This window comes from Pinus tabuliformis, chromosome J (assembly GCF_031772625.1).
Source record: "Pinus tabuliformis cultivar Carrire ecotype Pingquan chromosome J, CPIR1, whole genome shotgun sequence".
Lineage (NCBI taxonomy): Eukaryota > Viridiplantae > Streptophyta > Pinopsida > Pinales > Pinaceae > Pinus > Pinus tabuliformis.
Window position 1 is genome coordinate 624,635,063 of NC_142295.1, and position 18,945 is coordinate 624,654,007.

The 18,945-nt window shown below is 40.0% G+C and overlaps 1 protein-coding gene across 5 annotated transcripts in view; it reads right to left on the reverse strand.

Moving 5' to 3' along the window:
• The window catches only part of LOC149228496 (actin-related protein 2/3 complex subunit 2A-like), a 460,530-nt gene that overhangs the window by 425,354 nt on the left and 16,231 nt on the right, over nt 1-18,945 (reverse strand). For all 5 annotated transcript variants that reach the window (XM_089378238.1, XM_089378239.1, XM_089378237.1 and 2 more), the window contains exon 2: nt 326-392. In XM_089378238.1, the coding sequence (XP_089234364.1) occupies nt 326-392 (67 nt within the window). The remainder of the gene's footprint in view (nt 1-325; nt 393-18,945) is intronic.

Genomic DNA, 18,945 nt, shown 5'->3' on the forward strand with positions numbered 1-18,945 from the left:
AGAGTAGGTATGTATGTAGCTCCTAAAAAAGGATCATTGTTGATTAAGGATGTGAAACTATTAGACTTTGCCACTAATTATGTAGCTTCTTTAGTTTTTTAACGAGGAGGATGTATATATCATCGTATATACGCTTATTTTTCTTTCTTATTGCTTATATAAATAATTTTCTCTATACATAAGAAGTAACTTTTACAAAAATAAAGAGCATATTAGACGGTGAATCAAGATGTTCATATATGTATGCACCAAGGCTCCAACTATAGGAATTACTGCAATATCTCAGTTGTGTTTGTTCCAATGACTACAAAAGCACTACACATACCTGAATATGATACCTGACATCATCGAACTCAACTAAATGATAATCCACTTCCATGACCTTGTCTATACTGTAAAACAAAACATACCAAATATGACAAGTAAGCACATGTATGGATGGCCTTTTAAAATAAATCATAGAATTGATGGATTCAGTGTTTTCTTTCATTATAGGCGTAACTCATTTAGAATACTTTTTAAAAATTCATGATTCTCCACATAAATTAATACACACTTACTTCTCTAAATGTACAAGCAAAACCCACTTTAAGTTTAGCATTCTCAAATAAATATTCTATACTCATAGGGCTAACATATATTCACCTTAGCAAAAGTAGAGGCCCTCTTGCTCAAGTACGAATGCACTCTTAGGTTCTTATTACTAGAGTTAAGTGAAATTATTAGATAGTGGCTACCAGAAATCATCAACAATGTGACATTACACATATTCACTCAAAGAAGATTGTATTAATTTGTTCCAATTGTATATGCACATTCTCTTCCAATTCCCTTGTGATGCTATCATGTAAGAGGATGCCCCATGGTTGGCTATGGAAGCATATATATGAGTAAGCCAATACCAAAGAAAACTCAAATGCCCATAAAATCAAGGTACAACACCATCAACAAATCCAAAATCAAAACCAACCCTTCTAATTCATGGTAATATGACTTTTTAGGCCCCTACTTGAAGTTGATACTAAAGACCTTTCAGGACTTTCTAAAGGAGATGCCCGTATCACCTTTCAAGTCATATCTAAGCTCATGTAATTCCTTTGAGGATCAACAGTTCTAGAGAGGTCAAGTTAGTGATATTCATTATTTATAGCTCTGGTAAGGTCATGTTCATACCTTCATAGAGCTTAGGGAAGAATTTTCAACACCAATCATTATAATTCATGCAGGTAAGGCTTGTCAAGACCCTGCCTTTGTAGACTTGAATAGAAGCATCCAATATAATATTTTGTCAGAGACAATGATAATCAAGCAAAAGTAGCTTTACAAGAGCGAGACAAAGATTCATAGCGTGTGAAGAGGTTGGCACAAAATGAAATGGTTATCATGAGGAAGTTTCATAGTGATTTTAGATTAATAAAGAAAACGCTTCATTTACTTTATCGCATTATGATTCAAAACCAATGGGTTTCTCTACAAGTAAAATTAGGGGACAATTTTTCATGTTAGTGGCAAACTAGCAATCCAAGAATCAAACGTGTGGAAATTTATATTTTCCTTATTATTGCATTGAAACAATCTATTTTAATAAATGTTTTCTTGAAATTCTGTATTTTACTCCTTGTAACATTCATAATCTTGGGATTGAGAAGTTTCTAATTACTACAACTAACTTTGTGCTTGGATTAGTCATTTCAATGGATAAGCCTTAAGGATTCATAAACAAAGACTACCTATTGAACAAAAATTAGTAACAATGCATTAGAGGAAATTTCGGCCTAACAGTGCCCATGAAATTTTCATGTAATTTCCATGTCATAATATGAAAGCAATCAAAATCCTTTAAATTTAAAAAGAGGCACATGTAAATATTTTGGAGGGAAAAAAAGAAAACTACTTTTAATTGTATTTTTGGCTTATATCCTTATAGGTGAACATGTTTTTAAATGTATCCTCAGTTTTTATCAATGTGGGTCTTCACAAAAGTATGCATAATAGGTACTCGTTGGAAGTGGAATTTAATTCCGCATCCAATGAGTGTCTACACTTGAAATTTGAATAAACTTGTAAGGAGATAAGCCAAAAACACAATTAAAAAAAGTAATTTTCTTCTTTTCCCTCCAAAATTCATAACTCATATTTTATTATTTTAACTATTCTTTTATTATTTTTTCTTAGGAGACCACTTTTAGGCTGAAATTTTCTCTAATGGAGATATATAAATGTCTATAAATGACCAAAAAGAGGTCATTGTCACAACCATTTTTTCAACATTCCAACTAAGTAGGATCCAAAGACTTGAAGAAATTTTTTCAAAGTCAGAATCATCAGCGAGCAGTTTGTCATGTCATTGTAAACCCATTCTGCAAATTTGTAATGTAAATGATGCTAGTACGATCATTTAATTATGTAACAACCTAGGTAAGCCTATGATTTTGGCAACGAATTTCATCCTAGGAGAGTTTTCATCTCACTGATTATCTGTGTTTTTAAACATGGATGATCAACAGAGTTTTTCCCTCTAGCCTCAACCCCAAAGCTAGGGTGGAATTTATCGTCGAAGTCTTAAGTGAGTCCTACTGTTTTAGTCGAGTCGATTGTAAAAATGATTTGGGAATAATTTAAGCTACTTGACTAAATTATTTTATTACAAATCACTTGGTCTAATAGATCATATTGTGTCTCAGAATTGGGTATGTTTTATGAGGGTCTATAACGAACGAGTATTCCCCCTTTGAGGGTTGAATTTGTAAAACCTTATGTAAAAAATATTTTAGTGCATGGTCCCTCATACTTAAACACTATGGCTAAAATATTTGAAGGTGGAAAAAATTAATCCCCTCATGAGTCAATTAATTAATTTCCCTGGCAAGAATAAAATTAAATCATGGACCAGAAAATTAATTAATTTAGAAGAAATTAATTTCTCCGAGTGGAAAAATTCGTGGGTCTAGAAAAAAATAATTTTTGGAATTTCAAAAAAATTTGGACCCCTGGACCTTGGTGGTGAAGTAAAAGTCAATTTTTTGAAGAAATTAGTTCAAAATAATTATTTTTGAACTAATAAAAGATGGTTTTAATGAAAAATAAGAAAATTCCTCAAAAATAAGTATTTTCAATGGCCAAGATTAAAAGTTGATCAAGGATTTATGTCATGTCCCTTCCCAAATATATTTGTAATGGGTTTGGGTCTCCCCATAATTTTGCATAAATTTTGGTGCATAAAAGAACCCAGGCATTTTTGACATAGGGACTTAGGAGATAGAGAGGCTAAATTAGATTGCTAGTGGAAGGTGGGGGCCACCCACGTGGGAAAACGCACTTGGGCACTTGGGCAATTTGAATTGCCTTGGAGGGGAATTGAATAGCTTGGAGAGGGGCCCACATGGGGAAAGGAAGGCCCACGAAGATATAAGGAGGAGCTCCCCAACTCAAGGCATCATTTGCACATCGAACTCATTTGTGTTGCTTGAGCTGCTTAACCGAGTTACGAGGTTTTTAGCATCGAGTTTCCCAGGCAGGAGACTCAACCTTTCTTTAAGGGACTTCAAATGCCACCCTAGAAAGGCATTTCATACTACCTTGGAGGAGAACCGGAGGAGATTTGTAGCCACATCACTCAGCCTTTGATTCAACAGTGCGTATTCTTGGAGCACGTAGGAGGGGAACACGCAGAGGTGATTTGGGGGTTCATCTGGGCAGCACTTGCCCGAAGATTTTTGGAGTTGGAATCACAGCAGAGGATCAGCCTTTGGGAGGAGTTTTGGACCGAGAGATTGTTGCATTTGGGCAGCTCGACTTACAGCCATTGAGGACTGTGCAGAGGGTCATTCCTAGGCTCACGTGGGAGTTGGGGGAAGGATCTACAGAGCTAGAGTTAGCCGGGAGGAGAGAGGAAAGCCATAGGGGACAACAATTGAGCATTTGGGGGTGATTTGGAGAGCCTTTTCAGCCATTTCCAGTCAGGCAGTGATTCCCAGCTTGAGGAGGAGGACGTGGTACTTGGGGATCGATTTTCGGGGGTCAGGACTAAGCCAAACCCTTTCTGGGTTTTGGTGGGTTTTTGTTGAGGAGTCAGGAGTTGAAGTTGCAGCATTTTCTGAGCACGAGAAGTGGAGTTTCCAACATATCCTTTCCAACAGGCAACACAAATCATCTTTGGAGCAGCAGTTGTGCAGCATTACGGCCATCATTTGCTCACCTGGGTGTTGTCACGCTTGCCCCTTGAGACAAACCTAGGTGCACCATTCCATCACTATTGTACTTACTCCAGAAAGAATTAATAAAATGGCTCAGATGATCTTTATTTGCAGTGCTTTTATGGGTGTTTGTTGATTGTGTCACATTGCTGGATGTTGGTTTGTTTATTTTCTTTGTATATCACTGAATTTCCTAGTTAGGAACATTACAGTGGTATCAGAGCCCAGATCTTGGCTCAACCGTGGGGAGTTTCACCTATGAGTGAAGAGCACTAATAGAATATTACGTACCAGAGGCAGAGGTATCGGAGCAGAGAAAGAGAGCTGGAGATCACTCCAGACATGGAGGACATGGGAAAGGCAATGGTAGCAGAGAACATGGGAGAGCCCAGGAGCAAGGAGGAGATGGCCTTTGACAGCTTCTTGAAGGCTCTGAATGATTTAGCGAAGAGGTTGAAGGAAATGCTAGACAAGATCAAAATGCAGAACCGGGAAAGAAGCACTCCTAGGGGGTTTCTATTTGGAAAGACTACAGGGGCCTCTCAACAATTTGACCATCCTTCACCCACTGCGCAACCTCCATCAGCGAGTGGACCAACTCAAGCTACATTGTCCTCTTTCGTGCCTTTGGTGCAGAATGAACCAGCAAGGGCCGAAGATCCTTCACAGATGGGATAGCACTTTAAGGAATGGCATTCCATGGGAGCAGACTTCAGGGAGGCACTCTCTTTCATGAGAAGGGCAAGAGCCATGGAGGACAAGGCACACAGAGCTATGAGTTGCAGCGTACTATTGGGAGAATGTACTTCCCCACATATGATGGCACTGCCAAGTGCACAGCTCGGGCCTGGGTAGAGAAGATGGACACTTATTTCCAGCTCAACCGGATGATGAGCTAGAGGCCATCAAGATGGCCACGCTACACTTGGAAGGGGAAGCCCACGACTGGTGGTTTCATGGCTTGACTACCTTGGGGCATGCCAATGTGACTTCATATGAGGATTTCACCAAGAGGGTGGTGGAGCGATTTGATCAGAGGGATCTGGAGGCTCACTTCAGGGAGCTAACCCAACTCAGACAAACGGGTAACCCAGAGCAGTACATATCGGAGTTCTTGAGAGTCTTAGTGATGGTGTCGAACCTATCACATGCTCAAATGGTGTACACCTTCATAGAGGGCCTGCTCGAGCCCCTGCATGGACTGGTGAAGTCACGCAAACCCTCCACACCGCAGGAGGCAGTGACATGTGCTAGAGATTTGTAGGGGGCCATCCCCAAGACATGAGCAACCTTCCCTACACACACTCCCTACCCACAGAAGGGGAGTGATACTAGGCCACCCCATAGAGAGCAGCCCAAGGGCGTGGGTAGTTGGATGATGAGACCCAGGGACCTCAGCAGGAGGAAACTGTGTTTTACCTGTCGGGAGCCCTGGGCACCAGGCCATCGGTGCATAGCTGGCAAATCCCACTACATCTCAGATAACGATCAAGAGGACAAGGTGGCGCTGGAGTGTGGTGTGGGAGATGGTGAGAATCCAGCAAAGAGGAGACCACCACCACCACATCCGCAGAAAGGGGCATCCTTTGCTCCATCTGGGGGAGTCCTTGCTTCTTTATGTGGGGTCCCCAAATTTCTGACATTGAGGATTCGAGGCACGATACAAGGGCAGCGTGTCTCAGCCTTAGTTGACAATGGGGCTACCCAGAACTTCATAGATGCCTAGTTGGTTCAGACAAGGGACATCACCATGACAGAGTTTGAGGGCTTTTTAGTCCTACTGCCTGGTGACCGGACTATGCAGTGCAATCGATATGTTCCCGCCTTGACTGTGACCATGGGGAACTATTCCATGACAGACCATTTCTTTGTGGTAGATGTACCAGACACCAACGTAGTAATGGGTTTCCAATGGTTGTACTCCCTTAGACGAGCTACCACTGATTGGAAGAAGCTGCAGATGGAGTTCACCGGACCGGATGGCAAGCTAGTAGTCCTCAGAGGCATGTGTTCGTACCCACCACAGACAGACTCAGCGCATAGGATGGAGGCAAATTTGCGACATGGAGACATAGTTGTTGATTTTTGGTAGCATTAGATGTGCTCTAGCCTTGAAATTTGGAGGAGGGGCTAAGGCACATGAGATGTCCAAGACCCAGAAATTGTTTTGAGAAATTCCACTCAGATTAGGAGTTATTAAAATAATTAATATTTTTAATGGTTCCTAAGTCTAAACTTAGGAAAATAAAAATATTAATGGGTATTAAAAAAGATAAGGGTGAGAAGCTTCAAAGACATGAGGATCAAGTCTGTTTTAATATTAGTTGTTGAATAGACACTTGATCTCGGTCGTTGATTCGTCAACAGGAAAAATATAAGAGAAGGCTTGAGGATCATTTCGAGACACACTGGCAGATACTCAGTATCTCTGGGAAAATCGATTCTCAAGTAAAGGAGATTGCTTTCAGAGGGAGAGTTGTAGGGTGGAGGAAGAGGAGGGCATCAATAGCAAGCAATGTCTGAGGAGGAGGTGACACAGGGACAGTGGGAGACAGCACAGAGAGAGACGCAGTCTAGAGGAGAGACGCAGCCCTCAGGCAGGCTGACGCAGAGGTACGTAGAGCCACTCAGATCCACACAGAGTGATGTAGAGGTGACGCGGTGTTGAAATTTCTAAGTCTATCCGTTAGAAATTTTATTTGTATTCTTCTGGTTTATTTCTCCTACTTGTTAATTACAAACAAGTTATTTAAACATATAAACATCGAAATAAACACAATACAGTCTCAACCATCTACAGATCAACAACTAAAAGAAATAGCAAACACACAAGTGACACCGTTATTTTTGGACAACTCGTTCACAGAAAAACCCAATGCGGGAAAACTGGTGCAACAATTATGAGGGTTTATTTATTATGCAGTGTATCCTTGAGTACAACTGGGTGCCAAGCTGGCTCACCCGACAGAGAAAATAACCGGCAGTAATACCTCTCTATTCGGAAGCAGATATTCAGAAAAGTTGCCCCACGAAACCCTCTCCAGCACAATTGAAATTCTACGTCAGCCCTCCTGGCCTCTACGGCCTTCTGCGTCACTCCTGTTGCCCTTTGTGCGGATAACGCAGGCCCTATGGCCTCTGCGCTATCTCAACTAACCTCTGCGTGACCTGCTCTAGCTTCTACGTCTACCTCTCTGCCTCTACGCTAGTCTCTTGGCACTATCTCTGCCTCTCTGTCCAATACTCACTGCCCCTCGCTGCAACTGATCACTGATTCGATTTCTCTTAGCAAACCCCGCTCTAGAAAATCGAATGACTGATCATTCTGGTGTGTTATCCAACTGACCCTCAAGCCTCCTCTTATACTTTTCCTGTTGGTCCTTCAAGAGCCAAGATTACATCTCTAATCAACAGCTAAGATTATATTTGGCTTGATCCACGTCTTTTGGAACCTTCTAACCCAGTTTTATATTAAACCTGTTAATATTTTATTTTTCCTAAGTTTAGACTTAGGAACTCCATTAAAAATATTAATTATTTTAATATCTCCTAAACCGGCTAGAATCTGCACAAACCATTTATGGGTCTTGGAGATCTCATGTGCTTTAGCCTCTCCAACAATTTTCATAGCTAGAGCACATCCGATGCTACCCCAAATCAACACGCAGGAGTGGGAGCAAGGTCTCCAAAGTGTGAGAAAGTCTCAGGTGTTTTCTTTCAGTTTCTCTGTAAAATCATTCCTTGTAAAAGCAATTGTTGTTGAAGATTAATAAAGCCCTCATCTGCTACATCGGTTTTCCCACATTGGGTATTTCCAGGGACAATTGTCCAAAAACAACTGCGTTTATGTGATTGGTTCGTGTGCATCTATTTTTTCTCTGGGTAATTGTGTGATAACTGCAGTTGAATTTATTTTAATATTTGTCGAAGGGATTTCGTAAATAACTTATTGTGAATAATAAGTAGGTGAAATAAATCAGTTGCTGCAGCAAAATTTCAGTTTATAAATATTCACATGATATCAGAGCAGAGATCCGACAACAGGAGAGGGAAATCAACTATGGGTCAAGAGCATGATGCAGAGGCATCCACTCAAGGGGACTTGCACAGATTTCCAAAAGAATGCACAAGGGATTACGATTATTATATGTTAGGTTCCAGATTGGAAGAAGAAGTTGCTTGCTTAGCAAGTTCTGCCTCCTCTGGGGTTTGGTATATAGACAGTGGAGCTTCCTGACATATGACATGATCCGAGAATGTTTTTCAGATTATCAGGAAGAAAGAATGAATTTTCATATCACCATGGGAAATAAGGCAAAGTGTACTCCAGTAGGAATAGGTGTTGTGGGCTTTCAAACCGAAGCAGGAGAATGGCTTCGAGCAACCAATTTGCTACATGTGCCAAGATTGGGGATGAACTTACTCTCTGTATCTCAACTTCAAAACAAGGGCTATGAAATTTTCTTCATTAAGGAGAAAGTATATGTCAAACACCCGAGTTGGAAAATCAGAAGTAACAGGTTGTACAGGTTGCAGCTAGAATCACCAATGGCGCTGATAGGCAGTAATGGAGACAAAGATTTGAACGAACGATGGCACAAGAGGATGGGACACTTACACCATGGGGCTCTGAGAACTCTCGGGAAAACAGTATCAGGAGTTCCAAAACTAAGTATCGAACGAGATGATGTATGCAGAGGGTGCGCTTTGGGCAAGTATGCCAAAGCAGTGTTTTCCAAAAGTAACAATAGGGCTAAGAGTGTGCTAGGATTGATACACTCAGATATTTGCGGACCGATGTCCACAAAATCTCTTAGTGGTGCCGAATACTTCGTCACCTTCATCGATGACCATTCCAGAAAGACTTGGATCTACTTTCTGAAAACCAAGGATGAGGTTTTTGGTTGATTCAAAGAGTTCAAGGCTGTAGTGGAGAATCTGACAGGAAAGAAGATAAAAGTGTTGCGCTCAAACAATTGTGGAGAGTATGTTGACAAGGAATTCACCGATTTTTGTGCTAAGGCATCAGAAGGGAGTGGACAACTCCCTACAATCCAGAGCAAAATGGAATAGCAGAAAAGAAAAACAAGACTGTTGTGGAAGCAGCGAGGGCAATGTTGTATGATCAGTATATGCCTAAATTACTGTGGGTAGAAGCATGCAGCACGGCAGTTTATGTCTAGAACAGGACTCCACAGAGGGCATTGGGAAAAATCACTCCGAAGAAGGTCTTCATAGGGAAGACACTTAAAGTCAGTCATTTCAGGATATTTTGGAGTTTATCCATATTATCGTATACCCGAAGAAACGAGAAAGAAATTAGATCAAACTGCTAAGAAAGGCCTACCCATCCTTGAATGAGATGGCCTAAAGCTGTGTCCATACGCGTCGGCCCACATCCAACCCAGATCATCACCTCTACTGTTGCATCACCATGCTCTCCGATGAGGGGACCTCCCCTCCAAGTCCTCCCTAAGGATCCAATAAGTGACCTCCCCAGGTGTCAGCAGTGATGCCACCACTTCTTTGCTCCTCTGTGTCTCACACAATTGTGAAGAATCCCCAGCTCCATACAAGGCACTGTCTGGTGGCCTGCCAACGCCACCTCCTCCGACAAACTCCTGCCAGAGTATGTTGATCATCCTGAGACCCCATGTACAATTTTCATACCAAGACAACCCAAGGAGTCTGCCCAAAAACTGGTTGGCCACTGGTGTTGACCGAAACTCTCCTATCAGAGGTGCACACTCGACTGCTAGGTCAACTATACCCTCTAGGTCGTAGTCAATCGGTATACTTGGAAAATCATAGGTGGTCCCTCCCAGATCCCAATGCCAATCGGGGCTTCTAGCATCCCCAGTGCTTGGAAACTCCTGTTGAGCTCCACCTGGGTCCACTACCATCTCCATAGTCCACGCCACCGAGTACCAACTCAGAATCTCTCACCATCCAACCCCAAGAGAGGGATCAAATGCACTAACTCCTGCACATAGAACAACCCCTGCAATCGGGTGTTGCACCATGTGCAACTCAGGTCATCTCATCTCACTATCCTGGTCAATACATGAAATTTGACTAGGTAGCTTTGCCTCTCTCTATCCAATGGGCCAAGGTAACCTAACAGTGATGCCAACCCCATCTATGTATGCTCGAAGAGGGTTTCTCTCATGCCGCAATGTGCAATCTAGCTGCACTAGTAGGGAATCCAACCGCTCCCCAACATGAGCCAACTTGGTCGTGGACTCGACACAAACTTCTCTCATTCCCTCCAGCTCCTTGTTCTGCTGCAGAATAGCCTCACATACTAATACAACCTTCCTTTGTAATGCTAGAAGGTCGGCCTGAAACTGGTGGAACTGTCGTGGGCATCTATCACCTGTAAACTCGGTCACAACTCCAGATACCTTAGCAACTGTTGGAATCTCGTCCATGGGTGGCACCCCCTCAACAGATAGCTCTATGTGTGTAGGCTCTATGCTCTCCACCAAGGTGTCCACTGAGGCTATCAAAGATGTCTCTAATAAAGACGACTCCTGTGCCACACCGCGTATATCAATGTGCTCCTCACCATCCTGTGGGCTCTCAGCATCTATGCTCAACCTCCTCCTCAAGCTCCGAATATCTAAAGCCAGGTCTCCACCAGCAAAAGCGCCCCCTGGTCTCACCCTCTAACCATCTTTGTCCTACCTACTCCTTTTCAGGAGATCTGGTTCCCTGATCTAGTTGGCTTTCCCCACATGATGTAGATGGTTGCATCCCCACGGCCTACTCACCTCTAACGTCTCTGTGTAAGGGTGAGGATGGGTTTGGTCTGTCACCCTCCTTAACTAGGCCAACCTCTCATTGTCCCAATGAATTCTACCCCATAATTTTTGCATACTGGATTTCCCTTGAGCCATGGGTTTGTCTTTGGTTTCACCCGTCACTATGCACTCATACCGAAAGCTTCCATGATCGTCTGGCTAATTTCCCACAGCTAGGCCAAGATCATGCTCTAATACCACTGTAATGTTCCAAACATCAATAAACAGTGTGTTGACCTCTACTGGTCAACTACCCATGCAGTACACCCCCTTCTTTGCAAGAAGGGGCAGCACCTGATCAGCGTGTCCGTGCCATCCAGCAGTCATCAGCAGCTTAATCATTTTTATTGTAAACCCAGTCTGCATGTATGAATTGTAAATAATCTTAGCAGATATGAGTCATGTATGTAAAATTGCCTAGGTGGACCTAACTTTCTAGTGGTAATCTACGTCCCGGAAGGTTTTTCGTCTCACCGATCCATGGATCGGCAGAGTTTTCCTTCAAACCTGACCCCAAAGCCGGGATGGATTTTGTCATTAGAACTTTAGGAGAATCCTAGTGTGTTGATCTGCTAGATTATAGTTGTGTCGCAGAACTGGGTGATTTGTGAGGGTCTGTATTAAGTGGGTTTGTCCCCTTAAGATGTAAATTGTAAAAAGTCATCATGAAATGTGTCTTGAGGGTTGAAAAATGTTTTAAATCCCCTCATGAGTCCTAAGTCCTAGGTCCTAGGTGATGTTTCCAAAGGTTTAGTTCAAATGATCCATTTCATAAAATAAATAATAAATAATAAAATAAAATAAAATAAAATAAAATGAAATAAATAAAAAATAATAAAAAATTAAAAAATAAAGCAAAAACCCTAACTAATAAAATAATAATATTTTAAGTGAATGCATGCAAAATATTATTTAATAAATCGACGGATGAGATCAAGAGATGTCTTGATCCTCATCAACGGTCGAGATCATTTCAGCATGGATCATTCGAACTAGCTGTTGGGATCATTTCCTTTATATAGGGTCTTAGGGGGTCATTTCAGATCATTCGATCTGTGAGTTTGATACTGAAGAAGCTCTCTTGTAAATCTGTTTCTGGTTAATAAAAGAAGACTTTGGGGTCCATATCTTGCTGGTGTTACTCTCTTAAAATGCTGTGAGATTGTTTCATTTTCTGCATATGTTATTTTCAGCCGTTAATAATAGCTTTTTGTAGAGTATTGTGAGCACAGGTATCTTGTTCACTTGCTAGGGTTTGGGTGTTGTTAGGGTTTCTGAAGTAATGGCAGGTATCTCCATTACTTCCTGAGATCTAGCAGCATTTTTGCCCTCTTTACTGATGGTTGTTTTGAGCTGTGCAGAAAACATTTTCTGAAGGAAATTTGTGGGCGTTCGGGGAAGTTCTCGGCTGAACCAGCCAACTCCCACGAGCATTTTTTGCTGAGCCCAATTGGATTTGATCCTGGGTCTATCATTCAGTTTATTTTTAATTTGCATGAGAGATTTTCTGAAGTTCTTCACAGTGAAAATCTGAAATTTCTGTTCTTTAAAATATTTCCGTTCTTATTGCTGAATCTGGCTGTCAAGGGGCCAAAACTGTAAATTAATTAAGCTGTTCTAGGGTTTCAAATTTTTTACAGTTTTCATTAGGGTTTTTGTTGTCTTTTGTGTTTGCAGGTATAGGGCTTTGTTTGCCTGAAATTGTAGCTGCCCCAGCGTGCAAATCTATTCCTAGTTAAGGCCTGCGTGAATCAAAATCTCCACATATCATCATCTCCAGGAACGTAAGGCAAATAAAAAGGGAGACCGAAATTTTCTCTGCTATCACCAACTGTGCTTGTATTGCTTGAGCCGGGTTATGGTCCTGCATTCTTAAGTCGCCATTGCAGTGCAAGTAATTCAGTCATAAATAACGTATCCAGAGACGTAGTTGTTTACGCAGCCAGTCATCAAGGAGAACCTTCAGCGTATAATCTGAAAACGTATTTTTTGCTGCGTGAAATCTTTCAAAAGCCTGTGGATGAGTGTCAAGGATCATTCCGCGCGGGTACCCGTCTCCACACTGCTCTGTCCGCCGTACAAAATTGACCAGCAGTCTCATTCACGCAAATGAGCCGGCTTCAGCGTAGGTGGCAATCGAAATCTGGTTGATACATAGCGGACACCAGGTATCGAAATCGTTCAACGCATTGAAAAGATTCCATCGGGCCAGATTTCAAATCTCAGGTTTGATAAATCTTTTTCTTTTCGTCTGACCGATATAACTATTCGTATGCGGTGCTTGGTATGCATTTCAACGCTTCACAATATAGACTCGCATTGCAGATTCAGTTAGGGTATTATTTTCCCGCAGTCGATAGCATGTAAATCGAGATTTATTTTGGGTATAGCGTCGGGTTTTTTGCTGCTCTTTTTTTTTGCATCGGAGGTTTAACGTTAGCAACAGCACCGTCGTCATAGTCTTAGGTTTTTTTTGATTTGATAGTGTTAGCGCTGTATTTCGTTTTAGGCATAGTTAGTCTTATAGTTGATTTATTTGATCTTTACGTTAGGTTTTATTAGATTATTTTTTAATGTTTTGGATTTAGGTTTATTAAAATTTCTAGATTTAATTTAATTTTTGTAATCGTTTCGAAGTTTTATCTTAGTTAGATTTTTTTAGTTTATTTTGATTTTGTTTGTTTTAAATAAAATAAAATAAAATAAAAAAAAGGGGGAATATAAAAGGTTTTGTTTAAAAGTTTTGTAAATTTTTATTATTTAGCTTGCCTTTATTTTAGTTAGCTTTTAGGTTTTTTATCATATAAAAAGAAGGAAAGGAAGAAAGAAATAATAAAAGTTTTGATCTAGGATTTTTTAATTTTTTTATGCTATTAAATTTTAGTTTTATTTTTATGATTTTTTTTAAGATTTTAGTTCAAATGGATTTTAAGTTTTTTAAGTTTTATTTTTTTTTAGGATTTTTTTAATTTTCATTTTTTATAAAATATAAAAAGCAAAAAAAATTTAAGCATAGATTTTAGATATTTTTAGTTTTAAATTTTATTTTTGTTTAAAAAAAAAAAAATATATATATATATATATATAAAAATATTGTGGAAATTTTTTAGATCCAGTTATTTTCGGGAATTGTCATATCTTTCATGCTGAGATCTAAATTTTCAAGTCGAGGTGCGAAATTGATATCTGGTTAATGGTTTATGATTCGTGGTGGTTTAAAGCATTTATCTTTTTCGAAAACTTTCAGTTGCTGGATATCGTTTTGGTTATTCTTAAAGCTTTGTGTTTTAGCTGATGCCTTTGATGACAAATGATTGTTGTTCACGATTTACGTTTCTATATCATCTAACAAGTAATCATCTTAAACACAATCTCTCAAGGCACTAGTCTGTTTAACTTCTAAATCCATCTAGTTCTTATCATATCGTATCTCGTGTCTCCCAATCAACTGGTCGACAGTTGGTCTCATTTTTTTAGTAGGGTCTACCCCCCTTAGCCGCGGGAGACAGGCTTAAACGGAGGGATCGGGGATCAGAGTGACAGCCCCCGGTCTGAGCGTTGTCGTGTCAATCTGCGCGACAACACAGTGATATGCAAAGCAAAAAAGATTTACAGCACATAAATTTTAAACAATCAACAAATGCTCATAAAACTCCAGAAGTAATAACCAGTTGAGCCATTTTATTAATCAATGGAGCAAGTACAATAGTATGGAGGAATGAACCTGGGCTTGCCTCAATGGCAACCGTGACAGAACTTAGGTGATAATAAAATGATCTCAAATGCTATAAATGACTGCTCCTCTAATGCTCAGCATTACCCAGAAAACTACACTGCTGGCTGGAAAGGGACTGCAAGAAACTCTACCTCCAATGCTTAGAAAATAATGAAAATTTAACCTCAAGCTCCTTGACCAAAACCCACAAAAACCCAGAAAGAGTTTGTCCTATCTCTGATCCAGAGTCGAACCCACAAAATGGTGTGAATTCCTCAACGAACTAGCAATTCGCCCTATTATAAGAATTAGGATTTCAAGCCAGAATAGCATCCGAAAAATTCTGAAACTTTAACCACCGACTCCTCTCAGAAAACCCAGGAAAACCCACAAAGGAATATGGTTGGTTTAGACTTCAGAAATTCGACCCCCTTGGAGCCTAGCTTTAGCTACAACTGCAAAACTCGGCCAGCTAGAATCTGCGTGTAAATCCTCCCGGAAATGGACACAAAGTGTTGGGATGACCTCTGCTATCAATCCCCTGACTTCCCAGATGGGCTTCGGGCCTATGGAACATGCTCCTTAGCTCCACAAAATTGTTGGACTGGCCCTCTGCGCTATCCCCAAACCCAGTGATTCGAACCACTAGGATTTTGGCTCTGCTACCTCCAAAACTCACAAGAAATGTCGGCCCTTTGCTGCTCTCCCAAAATTCATAATGTATTTCATGTATCTGTATTAAGACATTATATAGTTGATCAATCTCATAACCTTCAATGGAAGGAACTGCAGGTTTCAGACGAAGGAATCATATCGGTCGAACCATTACGTATACTGGAACGTAGAGTTCGACAACTCAGAAATCGTCTAGTAGACCAAGTTAAGGTCCAGTGGGACAAGTATAGCCCTGGATCAGCTACTTGGGAAGATACAGAGAACATATGTCAAAAATACCCTAATCTGTGTCAATTTTGAAGAACTTTAAACTATGTTTTGTATATATTTACTTTACTGTAAATCAGAGGCTCAGAACCATTTTGAATGATCATATATAAACGTGAATTTTTATGACATAATATCTGTTTAAATTCCGCTGGTACATGGATACCAAGACGGAATATGTTATTGATCTTACTAAATTATAGTTGTCATAGTAAAGTTTAAAATATTTAAGTGATTTTGCTTCTGATGGGAATTAAGATATTATAATTCTGTTTTATTTATGCGTATCAATATGATTGATGAGATAGAAATCAAAGAATAATTACATTTTAATATGAAAGTCAATGACATGAATAGAATATGGCAAAGTATGTTATACTGTAGTTGACATGTGTGAATTATACATAAGCTATTTGTTTTTGAATATGTTAATGCACATTTTATAAATGCATGGACAAGTGTTTATGATTGCAGATAATATCCGTTACCAAAATGACCACGTGATGACAGAACCTCAGAACAATTAAGGCTCAAAGAGATTCTATGATAGGGTATTAACCCTAATTCTATTGAGAGGGGTGGAGGTGTTGCCCACCGTTTATCCTCCGAACCCTAGAGTCATGGGAGGACTGTGCGAGTCATGCTCCCCTAGACGTGTGATGATGACTGCCAGATGCCTACTGGGAATCAGGTCGGTATAGTTGACGCTGTCATCCTTAGAGTTTATGAATGGTTAGGTCAGTATAACTGACACCATGGCATACTCCAGTAGAGGACGGATAGGATGGGAGCGGAAGAGATTAGGAAGGATAGGATGATTTTGTAATAGCTGGAGAACCTAATGAAATAAAACATGATCATTAAAGTCATAAACCCAAAGTATTCAAACCACCAAAATTTGTAGTCCTCTTACATTAAGTAAGAATTTAACCTCAATACATAATCCTAAAAAGAAAAAAATGTATTAATCACTATCATGAATATTTATATAAGATAAAACTATAACTTCAGGACGAAGTTTTCTAAAGGGGGGGTGCATGTAACGACCTATTTATAGAAATAATATCAAATAAATTTTAATAAATAAATTATATTAATCAAATTAATAAAATAATAAAAATATAAGTCTAACCTTTATATTAAAATAAAATCAGAAAAAGGAAAGTTAATTAAAAATCAATATATTTTTAAAAGAAATATACATGACACGACATGGGAAGGGTGTCGTGAGGAAATGAAGCGGTGGGTGTTGGAGGAAGGACGACCACCGCTAAGAATCAGTTTATAAACCAGAAGGAAGAATTTGAGGGGGGAGAAGAAAAAGAACGGAAGAACTGAAGGAGGAAGAGGATAAAAACTGAAATTATCCACAGGAAGGAAGAGCGCAGATTGTTCTGAGGTTCTGGGCACGGGGGAACAGTCTGCTTCGACTCAGAAGCTTACTGGACTGAGTAGCCAGGTTCTGCTCAGTTTGGCTGGGTGGATTCGGTCTTTTGGTAACCGTAGCAGAGCTGCTGGAGACATCAGCAACTGCAAGTGTACAGGTAAGTACCTTCATTAATTCTGTTAGTTAATTCTGCAAAAAAAAAATTCAAGAAATTAGTTACAAGTTCATGAATCTGCTTTAATGGCCCTTACAAAGGGTTTCTTTCAGAAAGAGGGTATGAGGAGACATTTGCTCCCATGGCTAGGTATACTTCCATTAGGTTCGTTATCTCACTTGCAGAATAGATGGGATGGAAAATTCATCAGATGGATGTCAAGATGGTGTTCCTAAATGGAGTCATAGAAGAGGAGGTATATATTGGAAAGCCAAAGGGATTTAAGACGCATGGGAAGAAAACCCATGTATGCAAGTTGAAGAGAGTGTTATACAGACTCAAGCAAGCTCATAGAGCATGGTATGATCGTATTGACAGCTACTTGTAGGAGATAGTCTTAGTGAAAAGTGACGCAAATTCAAACCTCTACTATATTATGGTTGGAGGTGAACCATTCATTCTCATTTTGTTTGTGGATGATCTACTTTTTACTAGATCACTAGGGATCATAGAACATTGCAAGAGGGACTTAACAGTAGAATTCGAGATGAAGGACTTGGGCTTGATGCACTTTTTTCTAGGACTCGAGGTCTAGCAGACAGAGGGGGAAATCTTCCTTGGTCAAGGGAGATATACTTTGGAGATCTTGAAGAAATTCAGGATGTTGGACTGTAGACACATGTCTACATCTATGATAACCAATTGGAGGAAGACTGATGCATCAAAGCAGGAGGTAGTGGACCCCACCTTATATAGATAGCTTATTGGCTCTCTCATGTATATGGTCAACACAAGGCCAAACATTTGCATTGTAGTGAACACTCTTAGTCAGTGCATGATGGAACCAAAGAGAGTGCATTGGATAGCGACAAAGCATGTGTTGTGATATCTATGAGGTACAGTTGAGATTGGGTTGAAATAAACTCAAGGTGATGGTGTCAAATTGATTGGCTACACTGATGCAGACTAGGCAAGTAATGCAATGGACCAAAAAAGCACTTCAGCATGTTGTTTAAGCATGATATCAGAAGTGGTCTCTTGGTACAACAGAAAGCATAAATTTGTTGCATTAAGCTCTACAAAAGCAAAGCACATGGTAGCGAGCATGGCAGCGTGTGAGGCCATATGGCTTTGGAAGTTTCTAGTGGCACTATTTGGTCAAAAGATAGAGTCGACCATCATCCACTGTGATAATTAGAGTTGCATCAAGTTATATGAGAATCCAATATTTCATGATCAGTCGAAACATATCGACATACAATACCATTTCATCAAGGGTTGTGTACAACATGGATTAATTCGACTACAATATGTGCCTATAGATCAACAGGTAGAAGACATTCTGACAAAGGCCTTGAATAAGGGAAAGTTTTTTTTCTTCAAGTATAGGTTGGGTGTTGTGGAGAACACCTTCCACGCTAAGAGGGAGTGTTAAATATTGTAGCTCAGATAGGTGTTCTATCCTTGAGAGGTGTCATTGAGGCTAGGAACACAGAGGACTTAATTACTTCCAAGCACATGTAATTTTTCCTGAGTTTCATTTAGGGAAAATGTCTTAATTAAGTCAATTAGTGATTTTTTAAATATTTCCTAAGTTAAAACTTAGGGAAAGTGGATAATTAATTGACATTAGTTGGGATAAGGTCGATTTGCCTATAGAAGCTTGTAAAAAGTTTCTAAGATGATCTTAGCCATCGGTTGGGACAAGTAAACTTCTAATCGTGGCCATCAATTTGTGAATGAGAGAT